At 42.7% G+C, this 20,644-nt stretch overlaps 1 protein-coding gene across 8 annotated transcripts in view; it reads left to right on the forward strand.

The window, feature by feature from the left end:
- CLIP2 (CAP-Gly domain containing linker protein 2) overlaps positions 1 to 20,644 on the forward strand; it is a 95,738-nt gene that overhangs the window by 39,143 nt on the left and 35,951 nt on the right. For all 8 annotated transcript variants that reach the window (XM_087889369.1, XM_087889355.1, XM_087889352.1 and 5 more), the window contains 2 exons: positions 12,948 to 13,072; positions 20,030 to 20,243. In XM_087889369.1, the coding sequence (XP_087745495.1) occupies positions 12,948 to 13,072; positions 20,030 to 20,243 (339 nt within the window). The remainder of the gene's footprint in view (positions 1 to 12,947; positions 13,073 to 20,029; positions 20,244 to 20,644) is intronic.

Raw genomic sequence — 20,644 nt, forward strand, 5'->3', positions numbered from 1 at the left:
TGTAACTCTGTAGCATCAGAGTGCGTTAATATAAGGCAACTGGGAGTTGGAACAGAAGGGGTGGGGGAGTAGAATGTCCCAGCCTGCAGGCTGGATGAGTCATGTGCTGGCCACGCCCACGCCCGGTTTAGCGAAGCGGTACATCAGAGCGTGTTAATATAAGGCAACTGGCAGTTGGAACAGAGTTCTTTTCAGGTGGGGAGGGGGAGTAGAATGTGTAGCTCCTTAGCATCAGAGCGTGTTAATATAAGGCAACTGGCAGTTGGGACACAGTTCCTTTCAGGTGGGGAGGGGGAGTAGAACGTCTAACTCCTTAAACATCAGAACTTGTGAATATAATACTGTATATGAAATACTAATGATCTGATGGTCATTTCGAAAAATCCTTTCTTAGCGAGCACCTAGACGCCAAGGGGAACATACGTGCCAAATTTTAAGTTTGTAGGCTTTACCATTCTGGAGATTTTGTGATGAGTGGTATTTGGCTTTTATATATATATAGATATATACATTTGGGTATTTTTGGCAGGGCCTCCCTTGCTTTCTGGGTGCTGCATGATGGTAGATAGATTCTTCCATGAGCAAGTTTCCTGTGTCTTCTGCCAGGGAAACTTTAGATTCTCTATGAGCAAGTTAGCCATGCAGTAAGACATGCCTATATGACGGAGTGATGGACTCAGAAACATTCCCACAGATCTGTGAAGATGGTTTTCAGAGGTTTATGTGAAAGATTTCAGGTTGAGCCCCACAAGCTATGAAAAAGATCTTGAGGAGCAAAGGACCTGATGCTAGATGAGTAGAGATGCCAGATATCTTTGCAGGCTTTGTAGGCTCTTTCTAAGTGTGACTCCACTGTCTCTTTCAACATCACGTCCCAAACTCATCACAGCATTTTTTCCAGGCAGGAGAGAGAAAAATCCAGAGCAAAAATTCTTGTTTGCTTGTTGGTTAGAATGCAATATTGCAGGCTAACACCGCCTACAGCCAGCAGTTCGATCCTGACTCAAGGCTCAAGGTTGACTCATCTTTCCATCCTTCCGAGGTCGGTAAAATGAGGACCCAGATTGTTGGGGGCAATATGCTGACACTATAAACCGCTCAGAAAGTGCTGTCAAGCACTATGGAGCGGTTCATAAGTCTTAAGTGCTATTGCTGTTTCCTTTGCTGTATAGGGTATCATTCTAAATTGCCTCCTAGCCCACTTTTTGAGCTATGAAATTGGAAACGGGGATTGCACAGTTCAGAGGGCCATTCCTGGACAATCAAAAAGTCAGAAATGAGACTGTCTGGCTGCTTGTTTAAGCAGCCGCCTTCATGCTGATTAGGGCAAGTCAGGCAAACGGCTGTAGCAGCAATTGGTCTTCCTGCAGGGAGTAAAACAGTTGTTCCTTTGACAGTGGAGCCCTTTTTATTCTTTTCTTTTCTTTTTTAGTTTTATTACTTCCTTTAATCTTTTTAATTGTAATGTTTAATCAAATTACTATTGAAAAAACGGAGCAGTACTGGGACTGAGTGATCTGTAGACCTCAGCAAATTTCTCTCCAGTTTCACAGACATGCGCTAAACTTTTGGCTCATTGAGTAGCAGAATAAATCAGGCAGAGGCCTAACTTGATTATAATAAGTGTATTTTTATATAATATATGGTTATATTTTTAACCCACCTTTTTAATGTATATTTTGATCAGCTGAAAAATAAAAGACAAAGGAGATTAAACAGTAGAGAAATGTATGTGCCTCGTGTATATGTCATTTTAAGCAATAATTTCAGGCAGGGGTGAAATCCAGCAGGTTCTGACAGGTTCTGAAAAACCGGTAGCGGACATTTTGAGTAGTTCGGAGAACCGGTAGCAGAAATTTTGAGTAGTTCAGAGAACTGGCAAATGCCACCTCTGGCTGGCCCCAGAGTGGGGTCGGAATGGAGAATTTGCAGTATCCTTCCCCCAGGAGTGGGGAGGGAATAGGGATTTTGCAGTATCCCTCCCCCAGGAGTGGGGTGGGAACGGAGATTTTGCAGTATCCTTTCCCTGCCATGCCTACCAAGCCACGCCCATCAAGCCACACTACCTTGACCAAGCCCACAGAACCGGTAGTAAAAAAAAATTGATTTCACCACTGATTTCAGGTGTAAAAAATTTGGCATAAATTATTAATGCTCCTGTCTTCACAGAGGTGATGGCTTTATACCAGGGATCTCCAGCCTTAGCAACTTTAAGCCTGGTGGACTTCAACTCCCAGAATTCCCCAGCGAGCAAAGAATTCTGGGAGTTGAAGTCCTCCAGGCTTAAAGTTACCAAGGTTGGAGACCCCTACTTTATACTGTTTGGGCAAACCAGGGTTTATTAGACAATAAAGCAGGCTGGTGCGCTATATTAATTTGCATACATTAAGCCAGAATCTCGATTTCAAATGTGGTGTTTTGTTTTTTGTTCTTGACAAGAGAAATATATATATATATATGTGGTGGAGGGGTGGGTTCTACTTACCTTTACTACCGGTTCGCAACAGGATCGCGCGTGCGTGAGCGAAGCGAGCACACGCGCCTTCTGATGACATCAGGGTCAGTGGGCGGAGTCTCCCACCGGTTTTACTACCGGTTCTATAGAACTGGTCTGAACAGGGGGCAACCCACCACTGATATGGTGTGAGCCTCGGCATAGTGTTGGTCTACATTCACTCTGCAGACGGGTGTCTGCAGTAAGGATTAAATGAATGTAAAATAAAAATGGCAATATCAGCCAGGCAATATCAAGGAAAGAATTTGTAGGCATCTTAGTCCTCTATTGCCTTTCCTCAGATCTGTGGGCTGAGGCTACAACACCTTTCTATGATTGATAAGCAGTCTTTGCTTATATAGGTAATCCTCGCCTTACAAAAGGTCACTTAATGAGCATTCAAAGTTACAACGGGATTGAAAAAAGTGACTTAGGATCATTTTTCACACTTACGGCCGTTGCAGTATCCTCACAATCACATGATCAAAATTCAGATGCTTGGCAGTTGTCTCATATTTATGACGGTTGGCAGTGTTCCTGGGGTCATGTGATCACCTTTTCTGACCATCTGACAAGCAAAGTCAATGGGGAAGTCGGATTCATTTAGTAACTGTGTTACTAACTTAACAGCAGCAGATTCAGCTAACAATTGTGGCAAGCAAGGTCAGAAAATGGGGCAAAACTCACTTAACAAATGTCTCACTTAGCAACAGAAAGTTTGGGCTAATTTATTTTTTTTTGCTTATAATTTATATGCCGCCCTTCTCCAGAGACTCAGGGTGGCTTACAATGCATTAAGCAATAGCCTTCATACTTTTGTATATTTATACAAAGTTGCCCTCACAATCTGGGTCCTCATTTCACCTACCTTTGAAAGGATGGAAGGCTGAGTCAACCTTGAGCCTGGTGAGATTTGAACTTGCAGTAATTGCAAGCAGCAGATGTTAATTACAGTGCTTTAGTCCACTGTACTACAGGCTCTTCCTTGTGGTCATAAATCGAGGACTACCTGTATATTACAGATAACTCAGAGATTGATATTAGATTCAGATTTACTTTCTGGCCAGTCTTTGCTCGGCAAATTATAATCTGTATTGATTTACAGATAAGCCCACCCATGGATAAGCAGATCTCGAATTTTGAACCAAAATACCAAGAAAAATGTGCCACTCGGAAGCACCTGCAATTTTCATGCTATTTTGGTTCAAAATTTGAGGGTCTGCTTATCCGCAGATAGAAATGTGCACACTTCCATACAGTAGATATATACCATATTTTTCGGAGTATAAGATGCACTGGACTATAAAATGCACCTACCTTTTTTGGTGAGGAAAAGAAGAAAAAGAAATCTCCCTCTGCCTCTGAGCAGTTTTGCCTCATTACAGTAAACAGCCTGCTTTACTTTCATTTTCGTTTTCAGCATAGCTTGATTAGCAGAGGGGGAAAAAAAATCTGCTCCAGCAATTTTCTTCCTTGCAGCAAGCAGCAGAGCCCTGCACAAAAGAGCTGAGAGCAAAACAGCTGAGAGTTGGGAGGCCGATCCAATCAACTTGTGCTAATTAGGCTGTGCTGAAGCTGAAAGGAGCTGTTTTTTCTTGCTGTTTGCTGCAAGGAGGTAACTGCTGGGAGGCAGAGGCCAAAGGTGGGGGGCAGCGGGTGGGCGGTGCTACATTCGGTGTATAAGACGCACCTAAATTTTCACCCCCTTTTAGGGGGGAAAAAAGGTGCGTCTTATACTCCGAAAAATACGCTAAGTAGTCCTTGATTTACAATCACAAATGGAACCAGAATTTCTGTTTACTGAGCAAGGCAGTTATTAACTCTCACCCAATTTTACAATCTTTTTTGCCATGGTTCTTAAGTGAATCACTGCAGTCGCTAAGTGAATCCGGATTCCTCCATTGACTTGGCTTGTTGGAAGCCAGCTGGGAAGGTTGTAAACGGCCATCGGGATGCTGCAACCGTTGTAATTACATCCTAGTTGCCAAGCATTTTAATCATGTGACCGTAGGGATGCTGTAGTGGTAGTATGAGGACAGGTCGAAAGTCACTTTTTCAATGTCGTTGTAACACTTGCTAAACAAACGGTTGTTACGTCAAGGACTACCTGTATATGGGAACTATAAACCTTATCTACTTATGGATAAGCTCATCCACAGATAAGCCGAATCCAATTTTGGGGGTATATTTTGGCACTTTACAGTTTTGGTTCATCTGCGAGTACAGGTATTCCTTGCCTTACGACCACAACCGAGCCCTAAATTTCTGTTGCTAAGTGAGACAGTTGTTAAGTGACTTTTCGCCTATTTTATGACTTTTCTTGCCACAGTTAAGTAAACCACTGCAGTTGTTAAACTAGTAACATGATTGTTAAGTGAATCTGGCCTCCTCGTTGACTTTGCTTGTCCGAAGGTCGCAAAAAGCTGATCACATGACCCCGGGATACTGCAACTGTCCTAAATATGAGTCCGTTGCCAAGCATCTGAATTGTGATCACTTGACCATGGGGATACTTTCAATGGTCGTAAATGTGAAATACGATCAGAATTCACTCTTTTCAGTGCCTTTGTAACTTTGAACGGTCACTAAATGAACTGTTGTAAGTTGAGGACTACCTGTATACACAGTTTCTCTCCTGTGTCAGAGGACATCCCTTGACATGAAGGCATTTGATGAATGTAGGCTATAAATTTAGTTCTTAGGATTGTCTGAAGGAAGGATAGCAAAGATCTGAATCAGTCATTTCACAATCTGCTCCTGGATTCATTCATTCTTTCTTTCTTTCTTTCTTTCTTTCTTTCTTTCTTTCTTTCTTTCTTTCTTTCTTTCTTTCTTTCTTTTCTTTCTTTCTTTCTTTCTTTCCTCCCTCCCTCCCTCCCTCCCTCCCTCCCTCCCTCCCTCCCTTCTTTCTTTCTTTCTTTCTTTCTTGATACAGAACAGGCCACCCTAAGAAATGGAGACATTCCTATTATGGATTATTTACCCCTTTGTTTTTGATTTTCTGTTTTCTATTTTCAAATCCTTTATTGTCCAACTGACTTTTTCATTTCTAATTAGGAAGTGTTAGGAAATTTTTTAGGAATTTAGGAAAATACATTAGACAGCTGAAGCTTCCAAAAAGCGTGGGAATTAGTGTGTTGCACTGTCTTAATTCTACTTACCGTGGCTTTTCTCTTGTGAAAAAGCCTCTCATAGTACTTGAAATATTTGGGTAGAACTTCCATGTGCCAAAGCAGTAATATTTAGAAAATACTGTAGAATTGAAGATAAACAGGACAAATAAATTGTTGCCTGTTCATAAATTTCTCAAGGAAATTTTCTATTGGAAGTAATGCAAAATAATACACGTGTAATTCAAATATTGTATTCTGTAATTAAAGATTCAACATACAAACGGATCTGAACAAGTTCCTGAGAAACAAAGAAGCCATTTTGATGTCACCAAGAGGCTGAGGAAAGTCTCGGTAAATGTAAAACAGGCAAGCAATGTAATTTTCTTGAGAACTGCGGCATAATTTGAAAATTGCAGAGGAAGCATAGATGTTATGACTGACTCTTAATTGAGGCCACATGTCTTTATCGTCCAATCTTCCTGCTAGGGACAACAGGGTGGGGTGGCCTTCTTCTCTGGAAAGCCTTAAAAAAGGATTCGGTCTTAATTATGTGTGTGTGTTTTTTTAATTCATCCCATTTCCACCCAGTCCATCTCACCTAAGTAATTTTGTGCACTTTACAGTACAACAAATGCCATAATATAAAACATAAATAAGAACAACATCAAAAAACAGAATTAAAAAGGTGTAGATGAAATTATTTAAAAAGTTTAAAAGGCAGAGAAAACACTGTTGTGGCAGTAATCGCCCGCTCCAAGGGTGCATAATCCTCTTCTCGATTTACATCTCTGTGCACTTTGGATTTTCAACAAATATACTTTGTAAATTTTATTTTTAATGTCCCTTCTGTTGCTAATATTGAACTATACATATTTACATAGATAAAATTACTGGCTGCTCTGTAATTAGGAGACAGCAGCTGGCTGTTTTAAGAAGCCATGGAGTTTGCAGAGCCATGCGCTTGGATGTGGGAATTATGAAGGAAACCCAGGGGTGAAATGCTACCAGTTCGGGCGAACCAGTAGTGATAAAAACTACCAGTTCAGGCGAACCGATAGTAAAAAAAAAGCTACCGGTTGGAAATCCTGCTTTCTAGCAAATCTAAATAGCGCGGCACAGCTGTCCGTCCCCCCCTCCCGCTGTTTTACTTACCTTCAAACGGCTCCTTTTTCCGCACAAAGCGCATGTTTGGTGCTCACTGTGCATGCATGCGCAATGTGTGGCACTCATTGTACATGCGCATGCGCAGCGCGCATCTGGCATGCACCGTGCAGGTGCAGGCAGTGAACTGGTGGCGACTGGCGGAGGATTCCACCATTGAGAAAACCCAAGCAGAATTCAGTGGGATTAATAATTGTGAATGCAAGCTTGGGTATCTTGTGTATTGAACTTTTTTTGTGTGTGGAAAGTAGAGTACACAAAAATTCCCATATGACTTAAAATTGAAGAAAGCAGTCTCCAGCTTTTTAATGCTTTTCAATACTTTCTTTAAAAATCTTACCTACAACTTCTTTCAAGTTTTGGTTTTTTTTACCTGCATGGAGATTTTTTTCCCCCATTAAGGAAATAAGATCATAATTACTTTGGAGTTACCTGAGTTCAAAGCTTGGAATTATCTTGCAAATGGAGCTGTTGGTTTTACAGCTCTCCATTATGGACACTAAAGATAGTCCTCTACTAAGGACCTGGGTTTTATTTTTATTTATTTGTTTGTTTGTATCCCTCCTTCATTATTTTTACAAATAATTCAAGACGGTGAACATATCCAACACAACTTCTTCCTCCTTCTACAACACGCCCCACAACAACAATCCTATGAGGTGAGTTGGGTTGAGTGACTGGCTCAAAGACACCCTCCTGGCTTTCATGGCTAACACGGGACTAGAACTCACAACCTCCCACTTTTTAGTCTGGTGCTTTAATTGGGACCGGAATTTCCATTGCTAAGCAAAGCAGTTGTTTAAGTGAGTTGCGTCTGATTTTAAGAACTTTTTTTTTTGTCACAGTTGTTAAGAGAATCATGCAGTTATTAAGCCCATTGACTTTTCTTGTCAGAAGTTAGCTGGGAAAATCACAGATGGTGATCTTATGACCTTGGGATGGTGCAACCATGCTGGTTTTCAAGGGCCCCAAATTTTGATCATGTGACTGGTGGGAGGGGGGTGCTGCAACAGTTGTAATTGCAAGGATCACTTTTTTCAGGGCTATTGTAATTTCAGTCACTAAGCAAATAGTTGTAAGTCAAGGACTACCTATTTTTGTGACTTGAGGTTTTGTTTTATTTTAAAGCTATTAGTTAGAACAACATAGTTAGAACAATGATGCAAACTATTGGTCTGTGTAGTCCAGGGTGATCTACAGGTGCTGAATTCCCACACGGAATGAAGCCTGGTTTGCAGAATCAAGAATAAACCATGGATGACTGGGATCATACAGCATGCTAACTTTTAAATTGGAGTGTATAAATCACAGTGTCTGGGTTGATACAACATGCGAAGCTAAAACCAAGTTCTGGCATAGAGCTGTGAAGCACACTTTTTTGTGTTATGTTGAGTTCTAAGCCACTTTGAACGCTCACCTCTGGTGAAGGATCTCTACAAATGAACTTCTAGAGCAGGGCTGTCAAACTTGCGCCCCGTGGGCCGGATGCGTCATGCGCTGGCCACACCCACGCCCGGTTTAGCGAATGGGAAAAAGTTGCGAAACGGGAAAACCTCTGTTCTAGAGGGAAAAACCAGTGAATTGCCTCTCTACAGCAAACGCACATCAGTGCTTGAAATTGATGGTTAATGGCAGGCAATGCAGGGTGCATCTTTCAGTACTCACCTTTGTTTTCTTATAGTTCTGAACAGGCTGTTGCTTTCTATATGGCCATGTTGGAATGAAAACAAAAGGGGTTGCTTTCCATTGCACTTCATTGAGTGTGGGTGGTCTCGGAGCAGTGACAGCCTTGCAGTGATGAGACAGGATAATTTAAGCTTTTGCTGTCTCCTGTCTCTCAGAGGTATTATTTTCTTGTTGCTGGAGAGATGCAGTCTCTGGTTGAGCTGCCTTTGAAGACTTAACTCTAGTCTTTTACTGGGGCATACTGGGGAGAGGGAGGAGAGAAGGAGGACCCAGATTCTAAAGCCTGCATTAGGTTGGGTTTAGAAGAAACATTTCATATTTTGCTTTTGTTTAAAATGTTGATTTCGCTTATTGTTTAAGGCTGGCGCAGCATATTTATGGGTTTGAAACGATCTGGAGTTACTACAGAGAAAGAGAAGGGCTTAGACATTGTTCTTAAGTCGTTAAGCCTAAGACATTTGGAAATATAGGTAGTCCTCGGTTTATGTCCATTCCTTTAGAGACAGTTCAAAATTATGGCAGTGCTGAAAAGGATTGACAAACTGTCCTTGAATTTTCAGCCATTGCAGTGTTCTGCAGTTATGTGTTCACAATTCAGGCGCTTGCGTTAATAAATTGTTAGTAAAATGTGACTTAGAAACTGAACATGTAAATATTTTGTATGATTAAATGGATCCAGAATTTAGATACAACTAGAAAACCCATGATCCTTTGGGTCACTCTTTAGAGATGTTTCCTTACAGACTGACCACAGGCAGGCAACAAATCGGCGGGAAGCGGAATGACTTTCAATTTCTTGCTGGTTTTTCCTATGCACGTTGCTTGTCGAAATCTGGTGGGGAACATTGGAAATCATGATCATGTGACCATGGCTGACTGCAGGGTGCAGTAGCGTTGCCGAACCCACAAGTTTGCAAATGCAGCTGTTCGAAATCCTTGAAATTTCAATTCCTCTGATGCCAGATTTTGGATGCATTCCTTAAATTAGCCCATTCTAGGTTCTTTGCTTCAAAAACTGTTGCCCTATGATGCACTATTATAAGTAATTGAAGGTTACAGATAGGCAAGAGAGTTTTACTTGCATATAAATCAGAAGTGGGTTTCACATAATTTTACTACCGGTTTGCTGCACACTGAAAATGTGAGCGCATGTGCGATTGCTCGCGTATGTGCCTTCCGCACATGCATGCGGCCTTCCACACATATGTGCGGCCTTCCATGCATGCGCTGTGGTCACACGTGCGGCTTGCACGCATGCACGCAGCTTAGAAAACGTGGCTAAATAGAATGGCATAGCGCCAGGGCAGGTGGGTAGTCCCACCTGCAGGTCGCCAGTACCAGCTCACCCGAACCAGTCCAAACCGGCTGAATACCAACACTGATATAGATAATTGATATGCAATGGACGGAAACATTACATTCACATTCTCTATTACACTTGTAAAATGTAAGATGTTTTGCTGCTGATACATTAGTATCGTGTTTCCCCGAAAATAAGACCCTGTCTTATATTTTTTTGAACCCCAAAATAAGTGCTTGGCCTTATTTTTGGGAGGTCTTATTATTTTGGGGTGCAAGGAGCAAGACGGGGCTCCTCTTGCTTTTGTAAAACTAATGGAGATGTCCCTAGACACGACTGGTCCGAATTTGACCGAGTCGAAAAACTGACAGCAGCAGTCAGGGGGAGGGACTTCCTTCATTTCTGCAGACCCGGTCCAATCACAACTCTACCTGATTCCAGTTCTGTCTCCCTAACCCTAATCAGAGGAAATGGCGGGGACCGGCTGCACATGAGTTTAAATATTTTCAGGGAGGGCTTATTTTAACATATGTGTTCAAAAGCCTGATTGGGCTTATTATCAGGGGATATCTTATTTTCAGGGAAACAGGGTACTGATTGCTATAATGGACAATTCATTCTCTCAAAATCGTTGGAAATGTAATGATCTTGTTGGACCATTTTTTTCATATTTGATTGGAGTGTGTTGTAAACAATTTTGGGGAAATTTATACTAGAATGAAACAAATTGTAACTGCAGATTTTTGTAAAATATTACTAAACTTTATTAAATTTCCCCAAAGTATATAAACTAACATTGAACATGGTAACTGCTGCTGCTATTTCTTATTGGAAAGTACATGCTGTTCTCTCGGTAGATGGATGGCTAATTAAGTTGTGGCAGTAGACACACTGATGTCTAAAATAAGTTTGTATTTCAAAAATAAATCTGATACAGAACTCTTATGGGAGACCATTTTTGGATTATAATTCTATAAATGGGCTTGGGTTGCACCCAACATTTGGTTTCTCTTAATATAAAGTCTTAATATGGTAACTTTCTAGATTTGCTAGATGAGAATAAATTTCAGGTACTTGGATAGAATTTACTGTAACTTTTAATCTTATTTTATGATTTATACTGATTTTATTTATTTATTTATTTATTTTATTCGGCTTATATGCCGCCCTATCTCACAATGGACTCAGGGCGGCTCACAACAATAAAACACAAGCCACAATAAAAATAAAGACTAAAATCTAAAAAATTTAAAATTTTGATTATTGCTGTGTTATTCATATATTAAATGGATTTCAAGAGTAATCTGCAATTTTCAGGACAATATAATATATAGAGTTACTTCAGTTAATGAAATATTAAAACTTTTAATCTAATTCTAGGATACTTGATAAATTGGGTTCTAAAGTGAAAGCCATCCATTGGCTGGAATTTCTGCAATCTTATCCAATTCCATTGCCATAAATCTAGTTAAAGTCAACTCTAGGAGTATCTTGCTATCAGCTGAATCAGCTACTAAGACCTGATAATCTCTATATGATGGTTCTGACTGTTGTAGACACCACTCACCAAAATAATAATATTGTATATATATTCATGGATAAGCCAAGAATTTTAGGTGCTGAAGTATACCAAAAAGACTGGGTTTTGCTTATCCACGGATAGGCTTATCCTCAGACACAGCTGTGGATGTTAAGACTGAAAAGGAAAAAATTGAGATGTTCAGTGTTCCAAGATAAAATGGCCACCAATTTGGATGGCCTTAAAAAAGAAATGGATTTATGATTATATCTTATGATTTGTGTTTTATCACTTTGTTGTTTGTTATACACTGAGAGCTTATGCACTGGAGACAAATTCCTTGTGTGTCCAATCACACTTGGCCAATAAAGAGTTCTACTCTACTCTACTCTTTCTATCCTATTCTTAATTGCACTCAACAATGAACTAAAGGACCACCATCAGTGAGCTGTTGGACAGTATTACTTGATCTGTTGTGTGGATGTTTGGATGGTTTAGGGGTGGGGAATTGTGGTGGGTGGGAGTGTGTTTGGGGATTGTTATGTGTGTTGGACCGGGTGTTAAGTGAATTTTGTTGTATGGGTATACTGTGTATACACTTACAGTGACAATGAAGTTGTTGTTGTTGTTGTTGTTATTAATGGCAAACAAGTCTATCAATGTTGAAGACTCAGAGTTATCTCTAGACCTGAGACAGCATGCCTAGTAGGAGGAAAGGAAATACCTCCATCTCTTGCTTGGGCACCTTGGAGATATCTTGTTAGTTACCCACTGTGAGAAACAAAATGTTGCACTAAGATGAGCTCTGGGCTGATCCTACAGAGTTATTCTTATATTCTCAGGAGTGGTGTAATATAATATTGAAATGTTTGTGTTCTTCAGATAGCTGAATACAATTGTCTGGTGAAGAGTTGTTGGACACTTGAAAGACTGCATATTTTTGTGAACATTCAGTTTGACTAGTAAAAATATTGCTTTAATACAGATTTTTTATATAATTTCTTCTCTTTATACCCTGCCTGATAAGGATTTCTGCATCACTTTGAGGCTTGCACTCTTCAAAAATGTTATTTGTCTTGGTTTTACTTTATGGCAAATACTATTATTACAGGTAGGCCTTGACTTATGTTTACAATTTGGGACCAGAATTTCCATTGCTAAGCAAATGATTGTTAAGTGAATCATGCCTGATTTTATGACTTTTTTTGGCCACAGTTGTTAAGTAAATGACTGCAGTTGTTAAGTGAATCATGCTCCCACCATTGCTGGTCAGAACCCCCTTGGGAAGGTCACAAATGATGATCACGTGACCCCGAGATGCTGCAACCATCGTCTACATGCTAGTTGACAAATGTCCAAATTTTGGTCACATGACCATGGGGATGCAGCAATGGTCATAAGTGCGAGGACCAGTTGCAAGTCACTTTTCACTGATTTTGGAACTGAACAGTTGCTGAATGAATGGCCATGAGTCAAGGACTACCTGTATTCATCTTGGCCTTGCATTGTTTTTTGGAAATGAAAAATGACTGTTTTTAATCTTGTTATTAATCGCTTTCCCCTAGCCTTACACAAACCTCAATGTGTGTATTTGCTTATATGTGTGATTTTTTAAATATATATATTTATATATATTTTTTTTAAAAAAATTCTTTCCATCAAATGATTTAACAGGTTGGTGGAACAAAAACTGGTGTGGTGCGCTATGTAGGGGAGACGGACTTCGCCAAAGGGGAATGGTGTGGTGTGGAGTTGGATGAACCTCTGGGAAAGAACGATGGAGCTGTTGCTGGAACAAGGTACCTGTAGACAACTTTGGAATAATTTAGGCCACCAAGCCCAACCTTCTGCTCAGTGCAGACTCCAATCTCTGGCGAATGTCTGTGGGTTGAAATCAACATCAGCTAAGACCCTTACTCTTCTTGGGGGAATAAACTACACTGAAAAGTCACTTTCTGATTGTTGGGTCAAGGTTTTTTCTAACTTTCGCCGGACTTCCTTCTAAAAGTTAACCGGTGATTTTGTCTCCTGAACTTGTGAGGGTCAGAAGACGCATGCTTTCTTTAGAGCATACGGGGATGTCTTATTATATATCCCCATCTCACTCCCATCTGTTCTCAAGGTCCAGGATGGGCCAAATGCCCTCATTGTTTTCCTTTCAGGCTTGATTTTCCTCCTATGATGCTGTCTGAGCATGGATGAATGCCTGCCACTGATTTAGTGTGTGTCGTCCTTGAGCAGGTGTTGGAACTGCAGTATGCAGAGAGATCTGTCAGGGATGCTGACACATGTTCTGCCTTCCCATAATTTGAAATAATTGAGATTTGAAATGTTCTTCTTGGAACAAAGCAAAAGATTGCATGCATTACTTGTCCTTATGCACACAATAAGTGTTCTTGGGTGGTCTACAATCTAAGCAAAATATGCTAGTGGGAAGGAAGTGAAGGATGCTGACAACTGCTTAAAAGATGGTTGGGAGATGGTGAGATATGATGGTATGGTAGGGGAGAGAGAGGGAACGAAATATACCGTCTTCGCCTTGTTTTGCTTAGCCGAAACATGAAACCACCAAGGTCTTCTAACCTTTGGTTCTAATGAACCATGGGTGGCCTGAAATAAATTGGTAGATCGCCAGATCATGTTGTCTTGTTTTGGGTTCCAAAAAACAAAACAACAACAAAAAAAAACATTTTCCTCAGTTCAAGTGCAGATGGTCCCCGATTTATGACCACAACTGAGCCCAAAATTTCTGTTACTAAGCAAGGCAAGTGAGTTTTGCCCCATTTTGCTCATGCTCCACGAGCCGCAATGGTGCAATGGTTAGAGTGCAGTACTGCAAGCTACTTCTGCTGACTGCCGGCTGCCTGCAATTTGGCAGTTCAAATCCCACCAGGCTCAAGGTTGACTCAGCCTTCCATCCTTCCGAGGTGGGTAAAATGAGGACCCAGATTGTTGGGGGCAATAAACTGACTGGGTAAACCGCATAGAGGGGACTATAAAAACACTGTGAAGCGGTATATAAGTCTAAGTGCTATTGCTATTGCTATTTTATGACCTTTTTTTGCCACATTTGTTAAGCGAATCACTGTGAGTGTTGTCCATATTCATGTCAGAAGCCCCCACAAAGCTAACCGAAGGCTTCTTCTCGGCTGAAATTATTTGCCGGTGACAACACCATTGCCCAGGGGACACCCGATTGCTAAAAATAATGCAGTCTTCAAGGAGGTTCCTTTCATGTCCCCCAGGCGTTAAGTGAATCATGCAATCATTTGTTAAGCAAATCTGGATTCCTTTTCGACTTCGCATGTCAAAAGCCAGCTGGGAAGATTACAGATGGTGATCAAATGACTTCCGGGACACTGCAATTGTCATAAGCACATGCCAGTTGCCAAGCACCCAAATTTTAATCATATGTCTGTGGGGACGCTGCAATGGTCGTAAGTGTGAAAACCAGTCACAAGTCACTTTTTTCAGTGCTGTTGTAACTTGGAAACTAAACAAATGGTTGTACTAAGTCAATAGATGCCTGTAAATCTATAGTTCTTTTGTTTTTATTTCACACAAAGCCCTAACGTAATGGGGTGCTCTAGCCACAGTGGAAAATCAATGGGGTATCCAGGTTTCTTGGCACTCAGCACTACACAGTAGCTATCCATTGCTGTCACCACACAACACCCACAAGATCAGAGAACACTCATTAGAGAGATACGCTTTGGCGGTGACTCAGCCCTGTATGGATGCATCAGTCAGTTTCTTGTTCTTTTTCCCTTACACTCGGGTAGGCTGCTGGGGGTTCGCAGGGTTCGGGAGAACCTCTAGCTAAGATTCTGTGCAGTTTGGAGAACCCCCAAATCCCACTCCTGGCTGGCCCCTCCCGCCCTGCCCCTCCCCTCCCCGGAGTCCCCACGTGGCCCGTTTTGGATGCAGGTAAGTGCAGGGCGTGTGTGGAGGCTCGAGGAGGGCGAAAAATGGGCCTACTGGAAGTTCCGGAAGGCTGGAAATGAGCCTGTTTCTGGCCTCCAGAGGGCCTCTGGAGCCGGTGGAGGCCGTTTTCACCCTCCCAGAGGCTCAAAGAAAGCCTCCGGAGCCTAGGGAGGGCAAAAATGCCTCCCCCCCCCGCCATAGTGCAGGAGGCCGACTAGGCCATGCCCACCATGGCCACGCCCACCAAGCAACTAGGCAGAGAATCCCTTGCTAAAATTTTTGAAGCCCACCCCTGCTTATACTGGTAACTTTCTAGAGCCTTTCAAGGGCAACAGCAGGATTAGATTTGTAGACTGAGTCAAATTGCAAATTAAGGTCTGTGAGAACGAGGTTATGCTTATAAATCTTGGGAGTTGCAGCCTCCAAACATCTGGAGAAGGCCATGTTAGAGAAGGTTGCTCTGTTGATTGCTATTTCATTATGTGGTATGGAAGACCAAGGAATGACTTGGCAGGGAAATGTCTTTGCCACTGGAACCCCTACCTTTTTTTTTTTTTTGACATCTCGTTGAAAGCATCCAAACAAGTGTTTTTGTATTTATTTGGAAAAGGCAGGTGGAAGCCGCGGATTGCAGCTGGCCTCTTCTCCCCAGCATGGCAGAGTTTTCCTTCAGCTTTCAGTGCTAATGCTTGAGCAATTCCTCCTCTATGGAGGCAGACAGTTTGGGACAGCTGCCAGCTCTCTGTGTGTGCTTGTGGGTGTCCACAAATTGGAAGCAATGTTCTGGAACAGCTGCTCACATCTGGGCAAATGTCTTGGCAGGACTATAAAAACCTTCCCTTCGTTTTTTTCACTACTTGCTGCCACATCATATTACTGGCAATCCCCCCCCTGCCTTCCCCCCCCCAGTACCTCCACTTTTCTGCAGCTTGCCTTGATTTTCATTCTCTTTTTGGGGCAAAGCCTGCCATTGTTTTGCCTTCTGGCCAAAAAATACGAGAGCAGCTTTTCTCCATTTGAAAATCTTTGGCTTTCCAAATCTTCATCTTCTATAATTTTGGGTGACTACAGTTCCTATCACTCCTAGATTGGCCATTGGCTGTCGTAACTGAGGATAACGGGAATGAAAAGTCCCATTATCAGAAAACACTAATGTTGAAAGACTGGCTAGTATATTGTTGGTAAGAATAAGGAGAGGGAGGGAGAGACAGAGAGAAAGAGAGAGAGAGAGAGGGAGAGCAAAAGCTAAATTACATAGGCATAGGATGTTATCATACAGTAGCATTGTTTATTAATACAGATAGTCCTTCACTTACAACCACAATTGCAATTGGAATTTCTGTTGCTAAGCGATGTGGCCACAAAGCACAATGTCACTAGATTGCATTGCTTAGTGGTAGCAACCTGGCAGTCTCTGTGGCCATTGTTAACAGGATGCCATTATTCATCGAATTCCATCCCATCCAAGCTATTCTGACCTTGATCCCCCTCAGCCCCGAGCCTCAATTCTTCCCAGTACCTCCTCTTCAACTCCCCACAATTGCCTATTCACTCCATCTCTGCCTAGTTTGGCTGACCTGCACCTTGTTTTGAGGGATTGGAAAGCAGCCGCAAACCACACAGCTCGGGGACTGTTTGTCATGCCGCGACTGAAGGGTTTCTTAGTGCTTTGGGACTTCAAGAAGGTGGAGCCACTTCACCATCCTTGCAGCCTTCTCTTCCTCTTCTGTCGCTATGCGGACAAAGACATTGGGAACCGCTTGGATTATCCATGGTTAAGGGAGTGCGTTATATAATGGAGATGCCTTCACGAGCAGCTACAAAATATGGAACTTTTGCTGGTTCTGCCCGTGAGGATTTGCACCAGTGACTCAAGCAGCCAGGTGTTCTGTCCCCGTCTCACACACGCACACAAACAGACAGCCGGGGGTTAAATAAACTGGCAGACAACCAATTCTTCCGATAAGAAGCTTGGCAGCAACCCAATAGCTGCTTGCCAAGAACTTTACTCACAAACAAAATACACACAGTCAAGAATTGTCCAGTTCGTAAAATAAATCCAAGGCCGATAATGATGTTTCCAAAGATGCAATGTGACTCGATAGTAGTTAGTTTTGTCCGTCACAGAGTCTGAATGGCCACCTCACCCCCTTTTATACCCTGTGAGGTGTGGTCCAGTGACTCAGCTTAATCTCTGGCACGCCTTTTCTTCCGTTGCGCGCGCTTATCTCTGCGACGCTGCCGAGGATCCAGCCAAGACTCATTTCCCTCATCACTGTCCACCTGTGGCTGCATGGACATGCTTGGCCCCGGCCCTATCTCTTGCCCTTCGGCGGACACCGAAGGCATTGCCAGAGAGGAGGGTCCTGGAGAGGGAGGCCTTGCCAACTCCTCTCCTTCACTCTCGGAGGCCTCTCCTGCCGATGACACAGGCTCAGGTAACGGAGCCACAACACGAAGATGCTATTAGCGATGTATAGAAAGTGTTCCAGAACTTAATTTAACAACACAGATTTTGTTGTTAAGTCACAGCCATCCCTGGAAATTTCAGCCACCCCAATCCTGTCCAGCAGAGTGGAGAAAACCGTCATGCCCCAGGAAGCTCCAACAGTGCAGTGTGCAAGCTGCTTTGTCCCAGGAAGCTTCAAGAGTTCAGTGCACAGCTGCCCTACCCTGGGAAGCTTCCAACTGTGAGGCACAAAACTGCAGAGTTGCTTAAAGTGCCCCAGTGGAGTGCCATTCTCAGTCGCCCTTGGCATCCAGCCTCCCCAGCTGACCTTCACCGTCGTCTTGGCTCCCACTGTTGATAAGTTGTGCCCATTCTGCCCCGTTGCGAGGCAGCTGTTTTTGGCCACGTGAAGCCATCTTCCCCAGGTCCAACGAGAATGACATGTGCTATTTGAAGCATGGTGTGAATGGCCTTGGGAAGAAGTCCTGGTGTAGCCAGCAGCTGCTTCACATAGAGTCAGGCTGGGCATGCAATGGAAGAAAGACGCCAAAGAGCAGCTGGGCCTGGCAGGTTCTATGGAGGCCAGGGCAGTAGAGGGGCAGCTGGGCCTCTGCACTTTGATGTTGGGGTTGCTGGCAATGGTGTTAGCATTGAGGCACTGTTTCTCAGTCCCAGCCCCATTGTGGTCACCCAGGAATGCTGCTGTGCAGGGTAGCCAAACATCCACAGATGTGGGGGAGATAGGTGGGTAGGGAAGAGCAGAATTACCCCTGCAGTCATAAGTGAGGGCAAGCTGCTGAGCCCCTGAATTTTAATCAAAATTGTAGCTGGGATGCTACAACTGCTATAATTTTGGGCACCTGTCATAATTTCTTTTGCATAGTCCCGCCATAGCTTCAAAACAGCCTTGGTGGCGCAGCAGGCTAAAGTGCTGTTAAGTAGCACCAGCTGCCTGCAATTACTGGAAGTTCAAATCTCACCAGGCTCAAGGTTGACTCAGCCTTCCATCCTTCCAAGGTAGGCAAAATGAGGACCCGGATTGTGGGGGCAATAAGCTGACTTTGTATAAAAAAGAACACCGCTTAGGGGGGCCCGAAAGCCCTTCTAAGCAGGTATATACAAAAGTATGAAGGCTATTGCTTAACACATTGTAAACTTCCCTGAGTCTCCGGAGAAAGGGCGGTATATAAATCGAACCAATACATACATACATACATACATACATACATACATACATACATACGTAGTCAGTGAATATATGGTTGTAAGTCGAGGACTACATTACAGCTTTTATACATTTTATGTTGCCATTATTATTTTTAAAATATAGGTAGTCCTCGACTTACAACCATTCATTTAGTGGACTGTTTGACGTTATGACACTGAAAAAATGACTTATGACTGTTTTTCACACTTACAAGCGTTGCAGCATCCCCATGGTCACATGATCAAAATGTGGGCACTTGGCAACTGGCATATGACAATTGCATTGTCCTAGGATCACATGAGCACTATTTGTAACCTCGCCAGTTGACCTCTGACAAGCAAAATCAACGGAGGAAGCCAGATTCGCTTAACGACTGCATTATTTACTTAATAATTGCAGTGATTTGCAGTGGAAAAAGGTCATAAAATGGGGCAAAGCTCACTTAACAACTGTCTTGCTTAGCAATGGAAGTTTTGGGTTCAATTGTGGTTGTAAGTGAAGGACTATCTGTGTGTACCTTCATTATTATGCTTTTTTGGGCATTGTAGCAAGTTCATTGTACTGTAGGGTTTCGGTTATCAGGTATTTTTAAAATAGTTTTTGTTTCCTTTTGAAATACCTGCACATTATATTTGTAAATTATAGCCTCTTTGGTGTCTCTTGGAAGGGTAAAATCAGCCGTACATAATTATAACCCAGAAGCTCTGATCCTGGTGATCTTTGCATCAGATGTCACACTTTAAGGACAAAGAAGAGGGTGAATATAGATTCAACAAAGAGAGGAGCGTCGGCTGTAAATAAATCCACATACTGAGTTTATGGTTTATTTTATCTATCCATAAAGCTGAGTTGGGTTTTGATAATGGATTTACAATTGTTCAAAAAAATCACTCTTCAACTTTTTAATATGACTGAAGAAGAAATCATTAAATGCACAGGGAGTCATTCCATTAGCTGGGTTTAACTTTAATTTTATTTAATCAGATCAAGCTTCTTTGACCTGGTCCACCCACTCATGGCTCACAATCCAAAAAGGGTTGTATGTTCTCAGCTTGGCTGATCTCTGTGAAGCATGTTAAATTCATAACTGATGCACACAGTAGAGAAGAGAATGTGAAACTGGAAATGTTTTACGCTGGAAAATAGCTGAAAATCACTTCCTTCTTTCGTCTCCAGATATTTTCAGTGCCCACCAAAGTTTGGCCTCTTTGCTCCTATCCATAAGGTCATCCGGATTGGGTTCCCATCCACCAGCCCAGCCAAAGCGAAGAAAAGTAAGAGGATGGCCATGGGTGTCTCAGCCTTGACCCACAGTCCCAGCAGTTCGTCTATCAGCTCTGTCAGTTCCGTGGCCTCCTCCGTAGGGGGAAGGCCTAGCAGGAGTGGACTGGTAAGGTTCACCTTATAGAGATTCGGAACAAGCCTTGATAATGTCTCATGCATCATGGTGTAATCATGCACATACCATGAATTATGCAATCATAATAGATGTGGGGAATGATGTCATAACCAGGGGTGGGCTCCTGGGGGTTTGGCAGGATTTGGGCGATCCTCTAGTAAGCATCGCCGGGGTTTGACGAATCCTCAAATGCCACCCCTGGCTGGCCATGCCCACCGTGCCCCTCCTGCCCTGCCCTTCCCAGGAGTCTCCACGTGGCCCTTTCATCATTCCAGGTAAATGCAGAGGCCGCACGGAGGGTCTGGGAGGGCAAAAACCGGGCCTACCAGAGGTTCCGGAAGTCCTTGAAATGGGCCTGTTTCCAGCTTCCGGAGGGCCTCCGGACCCCGGGA

This window comes from Pantherophis guttatus, chromosome 1 (genome assembly GCF_059756535.1).
Source record: "Pantherophis guttatus breed Tessera chromosome 1, ASM5975653v1, whole genome shotgun sequence".
Classification (NCBI taxonomy): domain Eukaryota; kingdom Metazoa; phylum Chordata; class Lepidosauria; order Squamata; family Colubridae; genus Pantherophis; species Pantherophis guttatus.